The following is a 25,766-nucleotide window of genomic DNA, read 5'->3' as shown; positions in this document are numbered from 1 at the left end:
ATCATGGGAGCCTCATTTTGCTCCTCTAGCTCCTGGGTTTGTACACAGAGGGAACAACTTTCTTTACAATTAAAGACTGAGGCAAAGAAGGCATTAAGTACCTCAGCCTTTTCCTCATCCCCTGTCACCGTTGTTCTTTCTGCATCCAATAGGGACTGTATGGTCTCCCTAGTCCTCCTTTTATTATTTATATATTTATAGAAAGATTTTTTGTTATCTTTCATAGGCTTTGCCAATCTGATTTCTAGTTGAGCCTTAGCCCTTCTGATTTTTTCTCAACACAATCTCACTTCCCTCCTGTAGTCCACCCAAGGGGCCTGTCTGCTCTTCCAGAGCCCATAAACGTTTCTCTTCTTTTTGTTATCACTCAAGATCTCTCTGTTCAACCAAGCTGGTTTTTTCCCCTGCCAGCTTTTTTTCCGGAACATGGGGATGGCTTTCTCCTGAGCTGCTAGGATTTCCGTTTTGAAGAGCTCCCAGCCGTCATGGGCTCCCTTGCCCTTAAGTACCGTCTCCCATGAGACTTTGCCAACCAGCCTTCTGAAGAGTTCAAAGTCTGCCCTCTGGAAATTTAATGCTACTGTCCTGCCAACCACCCTCTTCACTTCACCTAGAACAGAAAACACTATCATCTCATGATCGCTTTGTCCTAGGCGTCCACCTACTGCCACATCCCCCACAAGGCCTTGTCTGTTCTCAAACAGCAGGTCCAGGAGGGCACCTTCCCTTGTTGGTTCATTCACCAACTGTGCAAGGAAGTTGTCTTTCACACACTCCAGGAGCCTCCTAGACTGCTTCCTTTCTGCTCTATTGTACTTCCAGCAAATACCAGGAAGATTGAAGTCTCCCACAAGAATGAGAGGCATCCATCTATAGGTTAACCCCAGCTGTTTATAGAAGAGCTCATCAGCTTCTTCTCCTTGGCTGGGTGGTCTGTAACAGACTCCCATCACAAAATCTACCTTCTTGTGGCCTCCTCTGATTTTAACCCACAGGCACTCAATCTCCTCATCACCATTGCCTAACAAGCTGGGGGAGGACATGCTTAGTGAAAGGAAGACTGCTCACCATGGTACCAACAAAAAAGTTAGATTTCAGTGCTAGCCCAGCTACTTACTTGCTGAGAAGACTGGGCCAGATACAGCCTCACATTTCACATAGAAAAAGTGAGATGTCTGGCCTCAGCTTTCTCTTGGACTTGTCAGAAGACTGATTCATTTGTGCTTACAAAGCATAGTGAATCTTTCAGATGGAGAAGGCAAAAAGAGGTAGGAAGGTCGTAAATCAGGAGTGCCCAGAAACATTCTCCTAGACACATCCTGCAAACTAGCACCGAATGGCTCAGATCAATATTATTAAACTCTCTTCACCTCTGAAACAGAATGACCTCATGCAAAAGCCTATTTGGTACAGTCCTTGGCCTATGATGACTCCCAAATCATGTCTGGAAATTGCCTGGGATAGTCCTAGTGGGATGAAGTCAAACCATGCTGGGTGTGTGCTGACACATAATAGTGATTGAGTTTGTATTCTGGGAATGCTTCCTGACATTGTTTAATTTACTAGTAAAGACTTAATTACTAGTGAAGACTTAATGTCTGTTCTATTAAATTACCCTCAAAGTCAGCACTACCCTGATAAAAATCAGCAAGTGTCCCTGAACCTTCTTGAAAGTGTTGATTCCTCAGCCTTCAATCATTACCTATCCATCTCCTCTGTGCATGTGGAACAAATTATTAAATAATCAATTTGTCGACATTTAGATATAATCAAGTGATAAGAAAAAGCCACCAAAGAGAAAGCCAAGAACAGATCATGTTAAATTGGTTAACTTTCTTTGCCACAGTAAGTGGAGTAATGGAGAGAGCAGATGCAGCAATGAAGGCTATCTTGATGCGTAGTAAGGATTTTTAAAACAATCCTTTATGACATTTTTCAGGGTTATGTGCTCTGAAACTAGTTATCAATAGTTTGCAGTCATATAAGGAGGACTTAGAGAGATCAGTCATAGCTGGCCCTAAGTCTGGAAGAGCTTGCAAGAGTGAGGGCAAGATGGAAAATAAAAGGATCTTGATGAACTGGAGAAATGGCTCACAATCAGTTAGCTAAAATTCCATAAAACTAGTGCAAAATACTGCACCAAGAAGGGTAAACAAGTAAATGTACCAGTAGAGAAATGAGAAACAACTGGCTAGAGTACAGCACTGAGGAAATGGATCAAGGCATTAGGAGACCATGAACTAAATATGAATAACCATTCTGAAGGTATCGCTTAAAAAGGCAAATTTCATTCTTGGCTGTATTGCTAGGGCAAACTGCTGGTAAGATAAGGGAGGTTATTTTTTTGCTTTATCAGTATCCACAAGATCTCAGTTGGAGGGTCTTAGTCCGGGTTTGGAGTAGAGGAAGGCAACAAACAGCATAACAGTTACAAAATGTGGATGATTGAAAGAAAAGGATCAAGTTTAGCAGGCAGAAAACAGAAGGAGGAGATATGATAATGAACCTCAAATATATAAAGTTGTTGGATTTTCTACAGATCTCCCAAGAACAGGTGAGGGCGCAACAAGCTCAGTTAGGTTACAAACAGGAGGGAATCCTTCCAGCAGTGAAACAGATATCAAGAAGGTGGTGGTATCCCTGGCATGTGTTAGGAGGAGGTAAGGTAAATGCTCAGGTGGCATGAGAGCATCTGATCCTGCCTCTGACCCCGTAGATGCAGTGACTTTTGAGTGTTCTTTCCAGGCTGACACTTCCGTAGTTTTTACAGTTTCTAGCAGCATTTCATCACTCATTTTGGCTGCAGGCATGCAATATCTGACACAGTAGGGATAGCCTAATCAGAAACCCTGAGCAGGGTCTCACCAGGGCCTTGTCCAGTCTCATTACTGGGTAAGTTATTTGGCATTCACCCGTATGTCATCACATCCTGTGAGCCTCTTGCAGGCTTTGTGTTAGACCATCCCACTCAAGAGATTACTAAACAATATTTCATTCTTTTCCTCTCACCCCTCTGGCAGAAGATCTGTTCCATAATCTGATTGTTCTCACAGCTAGAAACTTCTGATTTCCAGCTTAAATATGCCTGTGGCCAGTCAGCAGCCACTTGATATGAAGTAGTTCAAATTCATGCTCATGTCTGTAGATATTCTAAAATACAGAAGCTGATGTCACTGCATGCGAAAAACTTCCAGATCTGTCCTTCAGGTTTCATAAAGGAAAAGATTGTAATTTTGCTGAGGAAAAGGGACAGCTTCTCTTTCTCATGTCACTGCAGGGATGACCTGAATAACAGGACAAAAAAAAATGACAATATAGCACAGGAAAGAATGAAGAGTGGGTGCCAGCCAGGACAGAATCAGGAGACCCATAACCAGATGATAGGCATAATGAGGTTATCAGCTTGGTGGATTCAGGAAGCCCAGGAGAAGTAACATGCAAATTGAAAAATGTTGCTTGCAATGATGGCTTCCTTGTGAGGGAGGAACCAGTTGTCCTTTTCTATCTTCCCAAAAGATGTGACGATGAAGGTCACACTCATCTGCCCGCAAAACGGTACATGCACATCTCTCTGTGGAGAAGCACATATGCAAGAATTGACAGTCGTCTCCTGAATCAATACTCACCTTTGTAAAGGAGAAAATGCTTTCTGCTGAACTGATGGCTATTTTAATCCATTGCAAACCATAACAGATGGATTTTCTTCAAAGCTCTATTCATTTTAAGATTGTATTTACACACACTAAGCAAGTCTTCTGTCTAAGAGGAGAAAAAAATAACATTCTCCTGCTTCTTCACTTTCTCCCTGCCCCTGGTGCTTTTCCAGGTGGCTGGGTCCTACCCAGCTTCTTTACTGCCTTCTGACTGAGCTGCTTCTGCTTGGAAAGCAGTTATCTGTCTCACCCTGGATGTGGGAGTTCTAGCTCCTTTGGTTTCAGCAGTGGAAGCTCTGTAACAGAGTCAAGTACCAGATTGGGATGCAGAGAAAATTACAGCTATCCCTCATATTTTTCCAGAGAGAAAATGAGACTAATGTTGTTACTGACACATGCCACCTCTCACAGTAAAATGTAGGGTGTTGTTTGGGTTTCTACACAGAAGTGAAACACACTCATTAGGTATTATTTTTATCGCTCCTTCTACAACAGGCATTTACACTCCTGCCATCCTAGCAAAATCTCAGTCAGCAGAGGTTATTTAGCCAAAATGAAAACTCGATCTGTGTGTCTAATAAATGCTGCTGCTGCTGCCCAGCCTTCCATTTTTTGGCCAACAAATAGCTCGGCTGTTCTCTGTCATGTAGCAGTCATGTCCTTCCCAGAAAACATTTGCATTTCAGTGGTATTACTTGCTTCTTCCTTTTTTTAAAAAAATACAAGATGGTAGAGTTTCATAAAAAGCTTTCTTGGGTCAGGACAAAAGCTGCTATGCATATGCAACATTGTAATTAGCATCTTGCAATGAACTGGCTAGTGTGCAGAAAGCGCTTTCTCCTGGTAGATCACATAGCTGCTTTTCACCTGCAGCTGCTGTGGGTGGGGATTCTACCCCTCTGCTCTGATCTCATGAGGCCCCACATGGAGCACTGTGTCCAGTTCTGGAATCCTCAACATAGGAAGGATAAGGGGCTGTCGGAATGGGTCCAGAGGAGGGCTACAAAGACAATCAGAGGGCTGGAGCACCTCCCATATGAGGACAGGCTGAGACAGTTGAGGTTCTTCAGCCTGGTGAAGAGAAGGCTCCAAGGAGATCTTAGTGTGACCTTCCAGTACCTGAAGGGGCTAGAGGAAAGCTGTGGAGGGGCTTTTTACAAAGGCTTGTAGTGATGGGATGATGGGGAATGGCTTTAAATTGGAGAGGGGCAGATTTAGGCTAGGCATAAGGAGGAAATTCTTCACTATGAGAGTGGTGAGACACTGGCACAGGTTTCCCAGGGGAGCTGTGGCTGCCCCATCCCTGGAGGTGTTCAAGGCCAGGTTGGATGGGGCCTTGGGCAGCCTGGTCTGGTAGGAGGTGCCCCTGCCCACGGCAGGGAGGTTGGAACTGGATGATCTTTAAGGTCCCTTCCAACCCAAACCGTTCTATGATTCTGTGGTCGTCAAACCACGTCAAAACGGGCTCACAGCGCCGGACCCTCCGCCGCCATCCCCGTGGCGGCCTCGCCGCAGGAAGGGTTCGGGGCAGGGGGGCGGCAGCAGCAGCGCCCTCTCCAAGATGGCGGCGGCGGCGGCCCCCGCCGCGCGCGGCCCCTCACCAAGATGGCGGCCGACGCGCGGACGTGGCGGTGCCCGGGGTGGGGGCCGGTCGCGCACGCGCGCCGCGCGCCCGCTGCCAGGGGACGATGGGGAGGAGGCGAGAGGGGCTGCGCGTGGCCCACGAGGTGAGGGCGAAGCGGGGGGGCGCGGGGCGCGCGCGCGCGGGTGTGGGTGTGGGGCAGAGCGAGGCGGGGGCGGGGCGGAGGGAGCGGCGCGTGGCAGGCGCGCGGGACCGTGAGGCGGGAAAGAGACCTTCGGGGTCCTCAAGGGCCCCGAGCGCCTCCCCTGGGCAGCGGCGCCAGCGACTGAGAGCGCTCTCAGGGAGTTTTTCCTGATGCGAAGGAAGGAATAAATCGTCATGTTAAGGGAGTGAATTGGCTTAAGCAATAATAAGACCCAAATCTTGGCCAGCTTGCAGTTAGAAAGAATGCGATTGTAACAGGAGTTTAGCTTGTTTAATGGTTGAAACGAGGGCTGCAAGGATGATCAGAGGGCTGGAGCACCTCCCATATGAGGACAGGCTGAGAGGGTTGGAGTTGTTCAGCCTGGAGAAGAGAAGGCTCCGAGGAGACCTTAGTGTGACCTTCCAGTAGCTGAAGAGGCTAGAGGAAAGCTGTGGAGGGGCTTTTTACAAAGGCTTGTAGTGATGGGATGATGGGGAATGGCTTTAAATTGGAGAGGGGCAGATTTAGGCTAGGCATAAGGAGGAAATTCTTCACTATGAGAGTGGTGAGACACTGGCACAGGTTTCCCAGGGAAGCTGTGGCTGCCCCATTCGTGGAGGTGTTCAAGGCCAGGTTGGATGGGGCCTTGGGCAGCCTGGTCTGGTGGGAGGTGGCCCTGCCCATGGCAGGGAGGTTGGAACTGGATGATCTCTAAGATCCCTTCCAACCCAAACCATTCTATGATTCTACTGAAAGGACAGTCCTGCAGCAGAACAAAGGACAGATAAGCTCACCAAGAGGACACATTGAGGAAAGAGTTAAGATAAAGACCATCAGAGGCTTCTAAAGACAGAAACTCTAATGTGCACACAATAGTGAGTGATAAACTATGATAATGAGTTCCTGAAAAAGGTGGATATGGAACATGTTTCCAGGAATTTACATGAATATGTATGTTTAGCCAGTATAGAAGTCATGTATCCAGCCTCAATAGTGGGACACATTAGGTGGGTTACCCCTGTGTACCCTGGTGCTGTTTATTAAAAGAATACCTGCTTAATAATCAAATTAGCATTGATTTTTGAGTTTGGCTTTTTCACGGCATCAATGTCCAACCTGAACCTCCCCTGGCACAGTTTGAGGCCATTCTCTCTCATCCTGTCCCCTGTCACTTGGGAGAAGAGACCAACACCCACCTCTCTACAACCTCCTTTCAGGCAGTTGTAGGCAGTGATAAGGTCTCCCCTCAGCCTCCTCTTCTCCAGGCTAAACAACTGCAGTTCCCTCAGACGCTCCTTGCAAGACTTGTTCTCCAGCATCTTTGCCAGCTTTGTTGCTCTTCTCTGGAAAGAAGGACCTCTGTGTCCTTGAAATGAGGGGTGTACAACTGAACACATGATTCAAGGTGCAACCTCACCAGTGCTGAGCACAGGCACACAGTCACTTCCCTGGTCCTGCTGGCCACGCTGTTTCTGATAGAAGGCAAGATGCCATTGGTCTGGGCACTGCTAGCACTTCCCTGGTGGATGTCAGGGAGGGCCTGGGAAGTGGAAGGCCAAGGTCCCAGCTCCCATAAGTCAATGCTGTCCTGATGTCAGGCACATCTGCCATCTTCATGTGAAATGGCAGCCAAGGTGCAACTGCCTGCGCTTAGCCTTCCTGCAAGCAGAAAGCTCAGTGCCTGGTCCTGCTTCATCCCAGGCCTTCGACTGCGTGATGGCGTTTGGTGCCCTTGCTCCTACTGAGCCTTTGGGACCATGCAGGGAGCCATGCAGTCTCTCGTCCCCAGTTAGTGGGTCTGTGCCCAGCCTGTGTGGTGGTGACAGTCAGCAGCACACTGGGCACATGCTGCCACTTTTGAGAAACCCAGTGATAAAACCAGCACATGAGGTGCCTGAAATCACAGCAAGGAGGAGAGGAAAAGACTATTTTTTAAGAGTATGCCTTCCTTCTAAAGTTACCTTTTTATTGTTGTGCTGGGTGTTTCATAATCTCCCAAGTGGTGAGAGGGCTGCCAGCAGGGCCTGCTTAAGCTTTATATTTGTATTAAACCGAGGTGTGTTAGTTAAGGTCTTTCTGAACCATACTTTGCACTGCAGTGGACAGTGCTATCTGGATTGGCTTGAAGGAGGCAGTGGAGAGCTCGTGGTTCTAGTCTGTGGGTTTTGGATACTTTAGAGACCACAAAAATCTGAACTTCACTGACAAATGGCCAAAATGGGGCAGAACTGGTCCAGTGTATCTTACTGGTCACCTCTCTGTCCTAAAGTCTTTGAGATGAGTGTATGTACAGCAGACCAAGATAGCCAGGGTCCTGTCCTATGAATAGCAGTTCAATTTATAGTAGTTTCCTGATCTGTTTCATCTAGCTAGGCGTTCATTAGAGAAACAGACATTTCTGGGCACTCTAACCCAAATATAACCACCAAAGGGAGTCTAGAGGAGAGTGTGCTGACTTCAAGATTATCATCTTCACTGACCTTAGCAGGGAGTGTTCATAGAAGCATAGAATGGTTTGGGTTGGAAGGGACCTTAAAGACCATCCAGTTCAACCCCCCCTACAATGGGCAGGGGCATCTTCCACTAGATTGATTGCTCAAAGCCTCATCCAACCTGGCCTTGGAAACGTGCAGGATGGAGGATCCACAACTTCCCTGGGCAACCTGTTCCAGTGTCTTACCACTCTTACAACACAAAATTTCTTCCTAATAGCTAATGTACATCTGCCCTCTTTCAGCTTAAAACCAATATCCCTTGTCCTGTCACCACACTCCCTGATAAAGAGCCTTTCCCCATCTTTACTGTAGGCCCCTTTAAGTACTGGAAGGCTGCTATAAACCAGAACCTTCTCTTCTCTAGGACTCACCTTCTCAAGCCTAGCTCTCTTAGCCCCTGCTCATATTGGAGGTGCTCCAGCCCTCTGATCATCTTCATGGCCCTAAAAATAATGGATTTTTGGTGTTTGCTGTTTGAGATGTGAATGACAAGGAGAATTGGGATGGTAGGGTCTACCTTACAAAAACAGAGGTGGTGAAAGTGGTGAACCTGTCACGGACCTGCTGGTCACAAAATGAAAAGGGTCTGATTTTAGCTAGCAGAGAGAATTCTTGCAAAGCGTTTGGGGACTTGTGGTATCTTTAGATTTTCTTTCTTTTTCAGAAGTTCGCATGATAGAACACACTACATTTGAAAGGTTGAGTTATAGATGAAAAGTTAATCTCTCAGTGCAAAGATACTATTGAAAGATAAAATCTTTCCCCCTTGCAGTGATAGGAAAGGTACTGAATAAAGGCATACACTGGAGATAATGCGGGTTTCGTTCCAGACCACCACAAGAAAGTGTAACATGATGATTTTTTTGCTTCCATTGTATATGAAAGCTATGTTTATGCTATACTGTAGTCTATTAAGTGTGCTATAGCAATATGTCTGAGAAAACAATGTACATACCTTATTTAGAAAATACTGTATTGTCAAAAAGGACACAACATAAAATACCATATCTATGAAGTGCAATAAAACAAAGCACAATAAAACAAGGTATGTCCATAGAAGTTAGGGAGGAAGAAAGCAAAATCTCTTTAAGCCAGAGGAAGAGAGGGCTGTCTTTCAGGTGTCAGAACGCGTGACTACCAAGATACTGATATCATAATTAAATTTTCATTCAGTTCAGTATTACCTTCTGAGCTGTTATGTTTGCAAAGAAAACTTTCCGAATGAGTCTTAATGTGACATGATGCATGGCTAGCTTTGAAAGGCCTAATATCAGCAGTCATGCTTGTTTAACTGAAGTCATGATGCTAAATGAATGCAATTTTCTATATGGACACATACCAGATCAGCTTGCACTTACAAATTCCAGGTGTAATTGATATGACCTGGTTTAAACCAATATGAATGTGTCTCCATAATGTTGTGGTGGTTTAAACTCATGCTGCTTCTTCTATATAGCTCTGTAGTCTTTCAACAGGCAGCCCTATTGACAATGTTGAGCTGCACAGAAATTTCTTGAGGAAACCTGTCAAGAAAATGAAACTGGTAAGACTGGTCCATTTTCAAAGAATCATAGAATAACCAGGTTGGAAGAGACCCACCGGATCATCGAGTCCAACCATTCCTATCAAACATTAAACCATGCCCCTTAGCACCTCGTCCACCTGTGCCTTAAACACCTCCAGGGAAGGTGAATCAACCACCACCCTGGGCAGCCTGTTCCAGCGCCCAATGACCCTGTCTGTGAAAAATGTTTTCCTAATGTCCAGCCTAAACCTCCCCTGGTGGAGCTTGAGGCTATTCCCTCTTGTCCTGTCCCCTGTCACTTGGGAGAAGAGGCCAGCACCCTCCTCTCTACAACCTCCTTTCAGGTAGTTTAGAGAGCAATGAGGTCTCCCCTCAGCCTCCTCTTCTCCAGACTAAACAACCCCAGCTCTCTCAGCCATTCCTCATAAGGCCTGTTCTCCAGCCCCTTCACCAGCTTTGTTGCTCTTCTCTGGACTCGCTCCAGAGCCTCAACATCCTTCTTGTGGTGAGGGGCCCAGAACTGAACACAGGATTCAAGGAGCGGCCTCACCAGTGCCAAGTACAGCGGGAGAATAACCTCCCTGGACCTGCTGGTCACGCCGTTTCTGATACAAGCCAAGATGCCATTGGCCTTCTTGGCCACCTGGGCACACTGCTGGCTCATGTTCAGTCGCTGTCAACCAACACCCCCAGGTCCCTCTCCTCCAGGCAGCTTTCTAGACAGACTTCTTCTAGTCTGTAGCACTGTACAGGGTTGTTGTGCCCCAAGTGCAGGACCCAGCACTTGGCCTTGTTAAATCTCATGCCACTGGTCTCAGGCCAGTGGTCCAGCCTGTTCAGATCCCTTTGCAGAGCCTCCCTACCCTCCAGCAGATCCACACTACCACCCAGCTTAGTGTCGTCCACAAACTTGCTAAGGGTGCCCTCAATGCCTTCATCCAGGTCATTGATAAAGACATTGAACAGGGCTGGACCCTGCACTGAGCCCTGGGGAACCCCACTTGTAACTTTTGTAGCAAAATAGTGAAAATGGAATGGGCTTAAGAGTGTGACAAGGATGACTGAAGGTCTGGGAAACTTCTGTGCAAGAAACAAATAAGCATAGCAGGTCATTTTAGGCTTGAGAACATGACTGCAGGGGGACCCAATATGGGTCCGTGTGCTCTGTATGCTATTTTTAATTTTAAACAAAGAACAAATGTTCATTGTTGATACAAAATTAAGGTTATCAGATTAAACTGGCAGCTGATGGGCTCAGGACAAACAGGAGAGATCATTTATTCCCGTAAGCTGTGGCTCTCTCCAACCCTTTCTCCTTTACCAAGACAGAGGGTTGATCCGCAGGATTTATCTTAGACTTTGCTAGTGGATCATCCTCTATTGTGTAGTACCTTGCCTGGAAAATATTTCCAAGCATGCTGTGGACCCAGCATCTGCAAAATGATTCTACGAATGTAGTTGAAGTGGAAGTGTGTCTGTGAACTGCAAGTTAGTGTTTGAATTTAAACAAAAATCATCTCTGCTGGATGGATTTTAATAATCCAGCCAAATTTGTGGATGCGGGAACCACTAATTCTTCTGCAAAAAGAACTGCTCAAGTGTGCTGGCAGGTGACAAGGCATGAGAAGACTGTGTGTGGAAGTTGTTTTTTTATTTGCCCCCACCTCTTCAGTTGCCTTTGATCTGTTTCATGAGGGTCAGAAGACGAGAACCTCATTACCTAACACTGTTGGATGTCGACGTATGCGTGATATGGCTCTTTGCCAGTATCTTAATTAGGGAATTCATAAAAGCAGAGGGTGAATGCCAGTTTTTGAAAAGCATTTTTAGCCTTTCTGCTGGAAAGAAAGCTTTTATTAATTCATTACAAAATGTATTAAAAGGGGTCCAGTTCAACTCTGTAAGCAAAGCTGTTTCCTTCACTCTTCTTGCTTTATCTCTGCTTTTATGTGAGCTGTACCAGGCTCCCTGCCCAAGATGGTCCCAACAAATGAGATTTGTAATAGGTGTGTAAGTCAGCTTGGGTTGAAATCTGCTCCAGGTCTGTCTGGTTTAAAAAGGTCTCCAGATTGCAAGCGTTGACAGAATTCAACAAAAATAGCTAAATGCCTTCTCATACTTCATGGAGCAAAGGAGGCATCTGGTCTTAGATCCCTGTGTGTGTCCAAAGCTGCTGGGACTTGACTTCCCAGAGTGACTTTTAGGGAGCAGAAGGGCAGCTCTGTGTGCCACGAGCTGCTGCCTGGGCACTTGCCCCTTTTAACTGACACTGCTTAAAGGTGTTGCTGCAAGTGAAGACCTATGTTCCTGCTACATGCGGTGTGAACCTGGGGAGTTGTTACATGAGCTTTCTGCTTCAGCTCTGTCCCAGAGTATCCTCTTCGTGGAAGGGGGAGCTGGAAAGAGCAAGGGTTCATCTTGGCAACACTTGCCACTGTGCTCAGATTTGCTACTTAAAAAATAAGCCAGGGTGAAGTGTAGTGATGTTTCAGCTAAGTGAGCTTGGCTATTTTCACACGGGCCTCTAGTACACCGAGGTGCATACCCCAACAAACGTTCTTGTGTATTAGTTACCAAGAGGGAAAGCTTTCCATACACAACAAGCTCAAGTGTGCGTCTGCTTCTAGGACTGCTCTCCTAGAGAGCTGCTGCAAGGAATTATGCCAAAGCTTAACAGGTTTGCCTGTGCTATAGCTACTACCCTTGGGAGTTTCCTCAGCAGCCCAGAGAGTAATCAGCAATTCCCAGGCATTGTTCTGATTTCTTTCTGTGGTTATTTCTCTCTTTCCTTTACCCTGCAGTGAAGCATTACTTGGATGGCTGAGCTGCTGAGCGACTTCTGGCTTGCAGGAATAGATCCCAGATGCCAAGTGAGGCAGTGGCACTGACGTATCAAGATAGTGCTCTGTCCATAGTTTAGGTCAGCGCCTGAGGCTCCTTGTGTAAATGAGCCACCTCCAGGAGGCGGACAGTATTGCCCTAATTTACAAGTAGGGAAACTGAGGCACAGTGCATGAATAACATCTGGGAATCCTCATTCTTATCCTTCCTTACAAACCCTAATGCCCCAGACTAGCCTGAAGAAAAGAAATAGTGAGATTCTGAAAGAAAAATAATTTGTTCACTCAGCAGTCTGTTCTTCCTTCCTTGCTTTTTTTTGTTATTATTAGTGTCTGTCCCTTGTGCCCCCAGCTCAGCAAAGCTGATGGTGCAGTTCTAGGGCATGTGGTTTATTAGCAAATTATTGCTTTCCAGCAGGGGACCCAAACTTTGGGTTTGATTTAAGAGCAGTAAAGCCAGTTGAAACTTACAAAGTATTGTGTGGAATCTAGAGATTTTTAGTCAGCAAAAAGTAAAAGCATCGGCAGGGTTGGGCAGAATATCCTCTTGTTATGTCTGATGAAATGATGGAAGTATGGGTAGAGAATGTACTAGTGAGAGTAACTGCAAATGGAGCAGGAGGAGAGGATAGGAAGTGCAATGACACTGGATAATTTAGTCGGTGACTAAACCAACTGACTAAACAAACCTCTCATTAAATTGTATTATTTAACATAGGTTTTAAACATGTTTCCAGAGAAGGCATGGTGCATTGTAATAAGTTTACTGACTAAGGAGGAGCCAGGTAAAACATGCTGAAGTACCTGTTGTTGTGTGTGCATGTGAGGATTTCTAACAGATAAAGGAGCAGACAGAGTCATTCGCAAATGGTAGGAACTGATAAGGGAGCATGGTCATAGCTGACTTGAGTGAAGCCTTTGGTTGGCCCTGAAGCAGACTAGAGTTTTGGATCCTGCTGACTGAGCTGTAGTGGAGGACAGAGAGTGATGAGCAGTTGGAGTTAATGTTCTTCACTGGCACAGCTGGATATGGAGGAGGACAATTACCTTTGCTTTGTTCAAATGCACTTTCAGCTAACATGCTTCAAAAATATCCATGTCCCCATCCAGGCAAACCCAAGCATTTCCAAACAAAGAAGCACTATTCTGGATCAGGCATTGTGTCTCGGTGCTCCCCTTGGGTTCAGGGTAAGCTGTGCAGGTGCCTCTGGGGAGCTGGGCATCTCAGCTGCCCTGGCAGAGTTGCCTAATAACAGGGGACTTGGAATTATTATCTGCTAAGATGTAAAGATTTGAGCCTTGTTATATGTGGCCTCCTCCCCAGCTCTGCTTGCTCCTTTCAGTGAGACTATTGAGCGGACTGGCTAAACTCCTTTTTGCAGTCTGCTTTGTTCTCCCCTTTACGTCAAGTCTCTTCTCCCATCCTGCTTATTTATAATGCTTGCCTGCCTTTCCTGACCAGAAGGTGTGAGATTGCTAATGAGCTTAGGATAGAGCTGATCCTCAAAGCAGCAATAATTAGGGATCACTACCTTTGATTTTGTTTCCCATATCGCTCTTTATGGAAGGATTTGTGCTCTGGGCCACCTCCAAGGCTGGTGTCCAGGCAGCTAGTGTCTCATTCCGCCTTGGTACTTTACCCAGGACTGAGCTGCCTCTTAGCTTCTAGTGTGTGAAGGCTGCCATCACAGAGGGGCTGTGCTGCCAGCAGTCTAGCCAGCCTTGCCCTTGCTTGGAGAATCCAGCACAGCAGGAGCGTTGCACTAAGTAGCTACAAAGAGAGGTCATTGCCACCTCAGGGCACTGAGGCTATTTTTTTATTCAGCCTAGAATATTGTGTTCATATTATCTGATTAGTCCCACTGTTTCCCTGCTGGAAGCAAGCCTGAAAGACAAAGTTTTCCTAAAGGTGTCTATGTACTGGTTGCCAGGCAGAAAAGAGGAATGATTCCCAGGAAAACAGTTGTCTGTGGTAGGATTCCTTCCTGGGCATTCCATTTGCACACAAGTAGATCAACCCTCTTTTACTAACCCATAGTTAGTCCCCTCTACAGGAAGAAATGGGGCGGGGCAGCTGTTAGGGAACCTGAGGAGGCACAAGGAGATGACCAGGGGTTTTCTGCATGGGAACATGTTGCTGCTAAAACTTGATGCAGATCAAAAGCGTGCAAGCAGGGTGGAGGTGGTGGCGAATGCTTTCTTGAGCATGTTGCACAGACTGCTGTTGTAGAGTAGATTTAGTTGGGTAAGTGAGACTGTAGGTATTTCTCCCCTTTTCACCCAAGCAGACAGCTGAGGGCAATTTGTGGTCATGTTCCATGGACTTCAGCATCCGTTCACAGCACTAAATCAAGAGTTTGTCCCTCAAGGAGTAAATCATTTTATCTTTTTTTAATTGCGTAAAGATACCTTAGATCACATCGTTACTTGTGGGACCACAAGCAAAGCAACTAGAACAGGCTGGAAATGGTTCAGATCTTGGCACAAAGGTGCTGGCCAGCTGCACAAGTGGGAGTATTAGGGCTGTCTTGGCTGAGTCTGAGATTACAATGTCACAGTTCCCGGAGTGTAATAAAGGCTGATCTGGGAGGTGATGGGTTCCCTGTGCTGTGATCTCTACACAGAGCTGAGTCTGTTCCTCCCTTGATTTGGGGAGAAAGGAGATGTTGCTGCTGAGCTTCCACCCTTTCCATCTAAATGGAGATGGGTCCGTGTTAGTTGGGAGATGAAACAACAGCGACTGGTGTGGTATTTTTCAGATTGATGGACTGGAGGAGAAGTTGGCACGCTGCAGACAGAGCATAGAGGAGGTGGATCTTAAACTGCGCAGGGAGAAACTCAGCCCTGAAGGAAGGTATTGATGACCACTTCATTTCACAACTGTGGCTGTGCACTTCAGCTAGCTGTCTTTCTGCTGTAGCAGTGAGCAAAGGCACATGGAGGGATGAGAATGTGGTTACTCATGACAAAACTCTTCCTTCAGCTTGGAGCTTGCTTGGGGAACTTGCCAGGGGGAGAAGTTCAGTGATATATGAAGAGAACTTTATATTATCAGCAACCTCGCTTTCCAAACTGCACCACAACCAGCTAAGCAGTGCCCAAAACTTGCCAATTCACTTGCAGGGCTGACTCCCAGCCTGCTAGGAAACAGCTCTATGAGGCTGGCAGAGGTTCACTGCACGCTGCTACTCAAGCCCTGCTGAAGCTGCCCAGGTTCAATCAGGGGAGATGTGCAGCACCTACTACTGAAGGCCAAACCAGGCTGGGATGCAACTGAGAAAGGGGCTGAGGGAAATTACTCTCTGTGCCAGGGTTGCAAATGTGTCTGGATGCAGGAATGCAGTGACACACTGGCTTTCCTTAAGAAATGGAAGAGGGACGATTTCCCTAAAAACTGCCACTGGCAGAGAAGAAGCAAGTGTAGGCTTCTAGAGCTGAGGCTCAAGTAAGGACCTTGATCTGGATTTTGTAGCAGACACAGGCAGGACCTGCTGTTTCTCTAGAGTATGAAGCAAGAGATCCTAGATCTCAGTTGATTCTCAAATCAGTTTCCTTAAGGGCATTCTTCCAGTCACTCACATCTTACTGCTATGCTCATAGCAAAAAGGCTGAGAAGCTCAGTTGTAGGCCCAGGAAGCAGTCCTGGTGTCCGCTCTATAGTACTGTGCTACAGAACCCAGTTAGAAGTGATCTTAGCAGTGGTGGCATTTTCACACCCTGATACTTGCCAGCCTCAGGTAATCTTTGTTCCTCCTTTCCACTCTGATTTGCTCTGTCTGCCATTCCTTGAGTCAGCCTCTCTCTGTCTTTAATTCTCCTTTACTGGGATTTTACATCTCCATCCATATTTGGACAGGGTCATGTCTCCTCCTGTCCCTCATCTCTCTAGCTCCTCATCTCACCAGTTCTTCATCTAGGCCTAAACTATTATTCTTCTGTTTACTGTGTGTATTCTTTCTGTGCTACTCATGTGGCCAACACCCAAAACCTACAGTTGTGGTAACTTGACAGGATGGAGTACATGTGTATGATTTCTCTCTGAAATATGGGGCTCAAAGCAAAGTATTAGGATTAGGGATTCCTGGAGCCTTTTTTGAATTTTACAACTTGTGTGGAGATGGAAACAGAAATTCTGTTGCCCTTATCCAAACTATTCAAAAAACCCTGGAGGAAAGTACTGTGATCAAAATTATTGATTCAGTGAGGAGTAGTACACAAAGGAGAGCTCTGCTTTCCCATTTTGAAGTTCAGTTGTCATGGTTTCTTCATGTCTCATTCGCAAAGCCTCTTCCCTTGACTCTCTTCACAAGGCAAGTTTCTAAGTAGCAGCTCAGTCATGCTGGTAAATCTGTCCTCTCACTTCTTCCTGGCTGCACCCTGCATTGCCTTTCCCCCTTTGCCTTTAAGAGCCCCTTCCTCTCCTGCTGCTCTGATGCAGCTTGCTTTCTTGCCGTCCCTCTCTTAGCTAGCTGTACATGTAGATTTAGATCTTTCCTCGTACAGGTTCTTGCTCTGCCCCAAGGGAAGCAACAAGCTCTGTTACACTTACTGCCTTCTCTGTCTGCACTGAACCAGGAGATAATTTGTTAGTGCGTGTTTATTTATATGCACAGTCTGTAAGGAGTGACTGCGTCCTCACTGCCATAATGGAAATGCTGCTGCTTTCAGGCAATTTGTTCTGCTTTTATATTTTAAACTGCATATTAATTAATCATTTTGTACAGTTTAGGACAAGGGCTGGGTTGGCCTGACTTACTCTTCATTGTTATTATCCTGAGTCTTGAGTGTAATAACAGGTTGTTTTAACTGGTTGTTACTGCGTTTGTATGCAGCTCGTTTCCTTGAGTTGACCAAATTCTGTAAATTGGATGCCTCTGACAAAGGGATCCCAGCTTCAATCCGTGAGAAGAATTAGCATTCCAGCACTGAGCCAGATGTGCTGGAGGGGCAGGATCCTGCAGAGAGCATCTAGGCACCCTGCCCTATCCTGGAGCTGTGGCAGAATTTTCAACCCCACCCATGGGAACAGAGTAGGGGACTTTCTGACACACAGACCTTTCTAGCCTGTTTGCATACACTGACACTGTCCTGAAAGGAGAGAGATGAAGCAGTTTGGGGGTAGGAATAAATAATCAAGAACTGCTGCATCTCTTCTCTTGCACAGCTGGGTGTTTCTACACTGTCACCTCTCCAGAGTGAGGGGTGAGAGGCTCATTCTGTGAGCAGATGTTCCTGGCAGTGGGACAGGTTCTCTTCTATCATATAAGCAAAGAAATAGGCTGTGTTGTGCCTCGCAGGTAATGAACTCCTCTTCTCATTACAGAAAGTCACTGGAGAGAGAGAGAAACTTACTAATGACCAAAGCTGACAACTATGGTAAGAGCTTCATTAAAAATGGTCCCTCTGGGCTGCATGGGATCGCTGCTGCAGCTTAGCCTCATCTTCAAGCTCCTGCCACCTCTGACTTTTGCCTTTGAATTTAGTTTCAACCAAAGGGAACTAGACTGAGGGAAATCTAGTCAGCATATTTTAACAGGAGTCTGGATCCTCCTGCTTGAGCTGTGCCATCATAGGGGGAAAAAAATAAACAACAGCTAATAAGGGGTAAAATATGTCCTTTTCACATACTCCAGAATCTTAGCCAACAGATTGAACTGAGTGGCTTTTAACATCATCCCCTCTTTTTTTTTTCTTTTTAGTAGAGGCTTGCTAAGCAAGCTGGCAAGTGCTATCTGGAGTGTATCAAAGTATACCTTTCCCCATGGAAGGTTCTCACTGCATCAGTTTCTGGGGCTGTTCAACACATGAGCATAGGGATTCACACTGATGTGCTACCTGCAATTCTAGAGAGCCAGTGTCTTTCCTTGCTGCAAGTTCTGCCACAGACAGTTAAAATGAGAGTAGAGTCCCTCAGAGCTATTGCATGTTTTGACAGCACTTCCATTCTGCTAGGGATGCTGCTTTGCATGTCTTCAGGCTCCTGGTGTTGATCAGTGTGTTAACTGCTTGACAGCACTCTGCATCAGTGCAAGCACCAGAGCTTACGCAAGGGAAAGAAGCAAAAGTGTTCTTTTAGGCCTGGAGAGTTGAAAACTGAGGTACGTCCAGCAAATATGTAATTTTAACGCACGTTAAAGGACTCTTTCCAGGAGACTAACAGTTACTTTAAACAGATTCAAAGTTATTCCCTACCAGCCTACCATGAGGACAGCAGAAGACTCTGCATGTTGCTGCTACCCTTTTACCAGCAGTGAGCTATCACTGTTACCACTGAGAGCAATCTGACAGGCTGCTGAGACAGCAGCAACAGCCTCACCTAATGGTGATTGCTGCTCCTCCTGGAACAGAACAGACAGTGCACGTACACATGGTCTTTTTAGATCACAGCTATGGCCTCTGATAAAATCTCTACTTATTCCAGCTGATACTTGAGGCCATGAACCACAGTTGCTGACAATGGCATTGCTCTGTCAGATTAAACTGGCAGTGCTGTGCTTGAGGTTATGTGACCTCCTGCCCCTACTGCCTTCTTTGTAGCCCTGCAGATTCAAGTAGTTTGCTCTGTGATTGCATGAGAATCGCTTGTGCTACATGAAGAATGGGAGCAGAAAGAACAGCCAAAAGCCTCTTTTGATACCAGCACCAGTTTGCGAACTTGCAGCACCAGGACTTTCCTGCTGGAAGCTGACTCTGGAGACAGTCTGCATCCAACCTTGCCCTGCAAAATAATGATTGTTGTTTGGCCATGTAAGGTGTAGTGCTGTAGGCCTCACTTCTTGCCCATGCCATCCAGCAAAGCCTTGTAGAACAGAACTAGCAAGAATGGTAAAGGGAGGAGAACAGAAATGGAGATCAGGAGGACTCTGCACTTTCGGTAGCCACTTCCTTCCTCTCTCTGCATTTGTGTTTCCTCTTTTCTAAACCAGGGCAAGGGAAAGTGACCTGTCTCTAATAAGCTGCAGACCAGAACAGAATGAGTGTTCAGGCTCAGACCTGTTTCACAAATCCTTTTGGGGCACAAGGAAACACAGATTCTGCAACATTTAAAGGTAGTCGCAGTTGTATTTAAGTAAATTCAAGCACTAGGAAAAGGTAACAGGCTGTTACATCTAGAGGACAGTAGAAATGGCTCTCTACCCTCTGTCTTAATTCATTTAGGGAACAAACAATTATTCTAGTGAACCATTCTGTCCTCAGTGTGGTCCTAGAACAAGGTAATTTTCAAACAGGAATTGATACTCCTAAACACAGCTACTGAGATTGACAAGATGAGGATTAGCAAATAAAAGGGTTCCTACTAGTTTACTTCCTGTTCAGCACATCTTAAAACTGGCAGCTTTGCATACTGATCCCAAGAGTTGCTTGTGGCTAAGGTAACATTGTGCTTTCAAGAAAGTTCTGAATGGAGATGTAGTTGCAACACAAAGAATACTCACAGACTAGGCTTTTGTTTGTTTTCCAGAGAAAGAACTGAGTGTGCTTCATAAGGAAAACCGCAAGAATGCTGCCCTTGCTGTGGCCGTGGGGTTGCTGATTGCTCTTATTTATGCCTGCTGGACCATGTGATTGCACTCAGGAATTCTCCCTGCTGACCTAATGACTCTCCTGCAAAGAACTCTTCCTCCTCTCACCCCTGTGCCTCCCTTAAGGGTAAGAATCAGCATTCCAAATGGCTGGGTTTGTTTATCTTCTCCAAGCCTCATTGCAGGAAAGCTTTTCCCTCTGTGAACTGATGGACAACAGGAGACAAACCAGAAATCACAGCACACTTGCAGCTATAAATCGGGTCAATCAGAGTTCAAGGTGGTGCTATCTAACCCAAAACGCAGTCAAGACCATCCAGCCTGACGCAGGAAGGCAATACATTCACCCATTTGAAGAGATCCTGTGTGGTTGCATACAAGTGCTCTCAGCCCAGGCCAGTCAAAATACACGCCACCTTCTCAGTTACTGTGACTCAGCCATAAGCTGAAGGGAAACCAAGCTCTTTGAATGAAAGGGTAACAGGTATTCTGACCTAAAGACTCCACGTGTTCCCAGAGGTGAGCTAAACAAAGACATTTCCTCCTCCACACTGACAGGAATCCTACCTCCACAAAAACAGATGGCAGGTAGCATCCAGCTCGAGATATGTGTGCTTGGGTTTTGAGATCTACCTACCTCTCCAGTCCATCAGAGCTCGGTAGCCATTTTGTGCCTCTGAGAATCAACACTTGCAGAAGAGAATTTACTGTCAGCTCCCAGGGATGGAAATGCCTCTGCAGGGCTTTAAATAAAATTTCTTATTTAATAAGAAAGTTGACCTTGTAACTTCCTACCTTTTCTTTTTTCCTGTTTTGTAACATGCCTCTCACTTACTGCTTTATTCTCATCCCACTGTCTCTGCGATGGCACACGCTGCACCACAGTTAGCTGACACTGGGTTAGGCACTTAACATCCCTGGTCTGCAAGGTCTCACAATGGGTTATTGGTCTGTTGTGGCCTGGAATCAATACCTGTTTGCTCCCTGTAAGCGGAAAAGCACCCTAGCATGCTGCAGAGGAGTGCTGCAGGTTGTCCTGTGTAGTCCCCTCTCATTCTGATGCAATGACGTATGCTAGGTAGCCCACGGTGTGCTCTAACTTGCCAGGAAAGCCTTTAAGAGGGGACTGCCTTGAAAAATCTAACGTGGGGTACTTGTCCGTCTCCACACGAGCATTCTGCTGGCCAGAATTTTGTGGGAAGTAAAGCAAGCTAAAGAGTAATAGAGACAATGAAAACAGAAAAGTCAACACAAAATGATACACAGCCTAGTAACAATACATTGTGTGATTAATTTACATAAACATTCCCTTCAGCAAGACCTTCCTCACCCTCCTTCCCAACATAGTCCCTCCATATTTGCCCTGCAGCAGGGAAGCAAGCAGCATGGTTGCTCATGCTTGCCTTCTTGTAGGGGGATTCAGAATCAAGGTTCAGTGCATGAAATATAAAATTAAAAATAAAAGCAAATTAAAATCAGGAGGAGCTGGAGGCAACTGGGTAAACAGTATCTGTTCATAAAAGCTAGTCTGCAGGCTGATCAGGTTTTTGTTGCATCCTCAGAAGCCCACACTCACCCTAATGTAATTCCTAGTCAGCCTTCTGTCTGTGAGTCTGTAGAAGAGCAAAGCCCTGAGTGGAGGACACAATACAAAGAAGCCTGGCGAAGGGAGCAGCATACTTTGCTGGCACTGGAACAGCCTCAAGGCAGTACAAAGAAGCACCAGAACTCAAATTACTGGTTGGTTTAAAAAGCCAACTGCATGCAGGCCTGAAAACCACACAGTTGGGAGGTTCTTTATTGCCCATTGCCAGAGATTCCTCCTCATGAAGTGCCTTTGCCAAAACAAAACTGCCAGTGACAGGCCTCTTGTTCTTTGGCAGAGAAGGGCCACCATTTCTTTCACACGTGTTTTACCAAAGCTTGAGAGCAGAGCGGGTCTAGAGATCAGCAAGCGGATGCATTAGCAGCATGCCATCCCTCATCTGCTTTGGTAGGCTGTGTCAGGTATTACCTGCATGGCTTCTGGCCAGAGCTTAAGAAACAGAGTAGCTCCCCTGCACAATATTCAGGGCTACCTATTTGTAATGTAACCTCCCATCCGCTCCTAAGCTTTGTCTCCTCCATCTTCCATTGACCAACAGACCATGCCAACATCTGTGCTGCTCCTTTACCCAGAAGTGTGGTTCTGCAGTGATTAAGCCTACATATAATTTTCTCTGGTGCAAGGTATTGCAGCTGTTAAGTTCAGTTATACCAAACTGTAGAGAACTTATACATGGTTATACGGAGACAATTTGTTTGTGAAGACATGGAAGTGCTCCAGGCTCAGAGAGCGCAGCCAACTGGTAGGATGGCATTTGTGTGCTGAGAATGAACACAAAGCCTACACATGATGCTGGGCCTTAGAGGGTGGAGGTGGGACTTGTACAGCCTGCGTGCTGCTTCTGGCCTCTGGGTGAGGTGCAGGGCGTCTGCACCTATACACCTACAAGTGAAAATTCCCATGTCTTGCTACATAAAGCTTGTTCAAATTGTACATGTGGGTGTGGAGAGAAAGAAACATGAATCTAAACAACTGCTATAGATTCTAGAACTATAGCTTTCTTTAAGGCACAGTTCAGACAACCCCTAAATCAGTTTCCTCCCTACTGCCAATCTGTGTTTAAAAACAAGCCAAGAATGAAAAAAGGGCAATTTTGCTGCTTGGTAAAGCAGATAACGGCGCGTTATCTTCTGATCTGTGTGGAAGACCTGGCAAAGGTGCCATGGAGGCCAGAAGTGAAGGTAAAACATGCAACAGAGGACAACTTCGAGCCCAGCACAGAAGTGCATGGAGGACTCTGTTGACACACAAATACCATGCGGAGCGATTCACAGCTCTGTGCCTTCAGCCCAGATGCAGCTCTAGGGTCAAATGAGACATGGAGGGATTCAGAGCCCACTCTGACATTTAAAAAGGAAAGTCTGTTAACCTTCCCAGTGGGCACAGTCAGTGGACATGATTTCTTCTGATTAACCAACATGGTCAAAGTCAAGATCTCTTCTCACTGAAGCCCTATTGTTTTGGGGTTTTTTTAACTCAGGCGTTCCCATGATTTCTTCTAAAGACCTCCAGCATCCCAACCTACCCGTGTCCTCCCTCCCACATCCACTTTACTCCCTGAAGATTTGGATAATAGTGTTGAGTACCAAGAGCCAAAGCACCTTGGTCTCGAAAGTACCATGAGCTATAGACACTTCACAAATTCACCCCAGGCTGCTGGCTCAGAATCAGTCACTGCCCTGGAGAAGGGAAATCCTTGTCACAGCAGCTTCTAGAGGCCTGAAAGATCCCTAGCACTGGGCATATCAAATCTGTGCTGGGAGCTCTATTCGTCACCTGCACTGGCCTTTGTCCAACAGGATACCATCACATTGAACTGCCAGCAGCCAGCCAAGTGCCTTGATGAGCAGAAGTGTTGGAGACCCCAATGAGCATACCTACTTGCATCCCAAAACTAGCATTCCCCAATGAGTTAACAGCCTCCACTGGGTCGTGCAGGCCTTTGACAAGCCTGAGGAGACAGCTGCCAGGAACACTGCAGGGCCGCTTCAACGCCCAGCTCTGCCACCAAGTTATCTCTGCTCCTTCCCCCACTGCAAGGGGAGCACAAGCCTGGAGAGTTCTGGCACACACGGAGCTCCACAAACCTCACTGAATGTTTGAACAGGAGCAAAGAAAGCTGCCAGCTGCTTGGCCTCATGCATGCAGTAGGTCAGGACAAAAAGGCGCTACACCTTGGCTCCAGGAGTCACCATTAGTACTCCGTCCACAAGCGCTACCTGGGCCTTACTCATATATACACTGCCAGGGTAGAGCCTTGTCCTGTGCCTTCTGCATACCACCCCCAGGTTCAATCGCCTCCAGGAAATCAGCTCTGGAGAAGATGAGGATAGAAGTTGTGGAGCTTCCCCAGTCTCGTAAGTCCCTGAAGAATCCAAGCTGGGCTCAGCCCGCCCTGCGCCCCTCAGGAGAGCAGGGTTAGGGGTAGTGTGCTTGGATGAAAGACAGGACATCCTCCTTTGACAGCTTCTCTGTATCTTTCCTTTTCTGAGAGTCGTGCACTTTGACACCGTCCCCCCACTCCCAGAAGAGTCGGCTGTAATGGCAGACACTGGGGGCAGAGAAGAAAGCAAAATTAGTTAGGCAGGAGAGGAGAAGGAAAACACTGTCATTCTAGTCACGAAGTGCACTACACAGACAGTTGCCCTCTCAGTGGGAGCCACGCAGACATATTCTATGTGGTGCCTTAGAAAAAAAAACAGTGCATTCATTCACCTTACAAACTCTACAGCCCTTAAGGTACACCAACTTCCAAGCCCAAGAGATTTCCATGGAAACAAACCTGTTAATTGTAGCTTCACTCAAGGTTCGGTTCAGCATTTGCTAAAAGGAGACAGGTCATTACGGAAAACCTACTACCCCCCAAGTTTTTGAGATGATGAAACTGTCATCGCAGACAATGAAAAGGCCTTGATGAAGAATTTAGAAAGTCTGGCAGCAGCAGCAAGCAGCAGTCTAATAAACCTGCTAGAATCAGTAATAGCTGTCCTATGGAGCTTTGCAAATGAACAGCACTTCACATTGCACAAAAGCAGCTAGGATCATCCCCTCTTTTCCCCCGCGTGCAATAACCAAGCTCCACTTGGCTGCTGAGAGTTCTGGTCCTACAACACCATCTCTCACTCCATCCATCAAGCACAGCCCTCCCTCACCACATCAACACGGTCTCAGCCATAATGAAAACATAGCTTTTAATTAAAATGCCAACACAGCAGCCTTTAGGTTTGTACAATTACTGACACTTAATATTCATAGCTTATTTAGTGCTACTGTTCTAACAAAGCAGTACTAGCACACAGACAAGAGCACTTGTCAGTGGCTAATTATAGACCCATTAGTACTCACTAACCACAAGACAACACATCCCTTCTGGAGTCCCACACAAGCCTCCCTCCGCTCCCTCAACCATACATGCAGGTTCATGCTGGCTTACGTCTGAGTACATCCTGACACGCAGAGGGGAAAAAGCGTCATGTGCCTCTGCTTTTACAGTTTTAAGGCCATTCTTCCATCTAGCTGTCTAAGGAAAGCTTAAGGATTCTTAAAAGTGCTGCTGTAAGGCAGGTATGGAGATTCAAAGTGAGAAAATCAGGAGCTGAATTTGGTATCAAGCTCTTGCTCAGAGGTAGCCGAGTGCTTCCCTTGAGACTACTTGAGGGCAAGCTGCATAGAGCCCTCAGAGCCCTGAGCCTGAGGTGTCACACAGACTCAGGATTTGCTGTACTTCAGACATGGTCTTAGCCTACTGCTCCACAGACGAGAGGAGATGGCCTCAAGCTCCGCCAGGGGAGGTTTAGGCTGAACATTAGGAAAAAATTTTTTGCAGAAAGGGTCATTGGGCACTGGAACAGGCTGCCCAGGGAGGTGGTTGAGTCACCTTCCCTGGAGGTGTTTAAGGGACAGGTGGACGAGGCACTGAGGGTCATGGTTTAGTGTTTGATAGGAATGGTTGGACTCGATGATCCGGTGGGTCTCTTCCAACCTGGTGATTCTATGACGTTCAGCAGCCACAGTGTTAATGACTGTCAAACAACAAGCCACTCCAACCTTTCCCAAGGAGCTGCTGCTTTTCTCTCTCACTCTCTCTTTAAACAGCTCACAGCTATTTATTCCAAAGCCTGGACAAAATGAACTGGGATTTGCTTTAAAACTAGCAAGCATCTAAGCAAGCACCTTAAAATACAGAGATGCAGCAAATTACAGTTGCTGAGGCTCAATTTTCATTTCCCTGTGCGCAGGAATGTTCAGTAACTTGTACTCTCCTGCAGACAGGGGAAGAAAGTTGAGAGATGTGTATTATTCATAGTAATTAATTGCAAAATTCTCGAATCCAGATCAGCAGTTTCCTGGAAGTCTGA

General features: G+C 46.3%; 2 protein-coding genes across 5 annotated transcripts in view; one reads left to right on the top strand and one right to left on the bottom strand.

Moving 5' to 3' along the window:
• The first annotated feature begins 5,325 nt into the window (after positions 1 to 5,325).
• On the top strand, positions 5,326 to 19,878 carry CCDC167 (coiled-coil domain containing 167). Its single transcript, XM_069852528.1, has 4 exons — positions 5,326 to 5,380; positions 15,039 to 15,133; positions 17,603 to 17,655; positions 19,742 to 19,878. The coding sequence occupies exons 1-4, from the start codon at positions 5,342 to 5,344 to the stop codon at positions 19,843 to 19,845; spliced, it is 291 nt and encodes a 96-aa protein (XP_069708629.1). The 5' UTR covers positions 5,326 to 5,341; the 3' UTR covers positions 19,846 to 19,878.
• CMTR1 (cap methyltransferase 1) overlaps positions 19,174 to 25,766 on the bottom strand; it is a 47,833-nt gene continuing 41,240 nt past the window's right edge. For all 4 annotated transcript variants that reach the window (XM_069852527.1, XM_069852522.1, XM_069852524.1 and 1 more), the window contains one exon: positions 19,174 to 23,959. In XM_069852527.1, coding sequence (XP_069708628.1) covers positions 23,827 to 23,959 — 133 coding nt within the window. In that variant the 3' untranslated portion in view covers positions 19,174 to 23,826. The remainder of the gene's footprint in view (positions 23,960 to 25,766) is intronic.

The sequence above is a fragment of the Phaenicophaeus curvirostris genome, chromosome 2 (assembly GCF_032191515.1).
Source record: "Phaenicophaeus curvirostris isolate KB17595 chromosome 2, BPBGC_Pcur_1.0, whole genome shotgun sequence".
Classification (NCBI taxonomy): domain Eukaryota; kingdom Metazoa; phylum Chordata; class Aves; order Cuculiformes; family Cuculidae; genus Phaenicophaeus; species Phaenicophaeus curvirostris.
Note: the sequence above shows the minus strand (reverse complement) of the source record. Positions and strands in the feature narration are given on the sequence as shown.

Excerpts from the sequence above, each read along its gene's own strand:
- CCDC167 (XM_069852528.1), top strand. The coding sequence starts at position 5,342 with ATGGGGAGGAGGCGAGAGGGGCTGCGCGTGGCCCACGAG. Across the intron at positions 15,134-17,602 it reads AAACTCAGCCCTGAAGGAAG|AAAGTCACTGGAGAGAGAGA; the intron begins GTATTGATGACC and ends TTCTCATTACAG. Across the intron at positions 17,656-19,741 it reads GACCAAAGCTGACAACTATG|AGAAAGAACTGAGTGTGCTT; the intron begins GTAAGAGCTTCA and ends TTTGTTTTCCAG.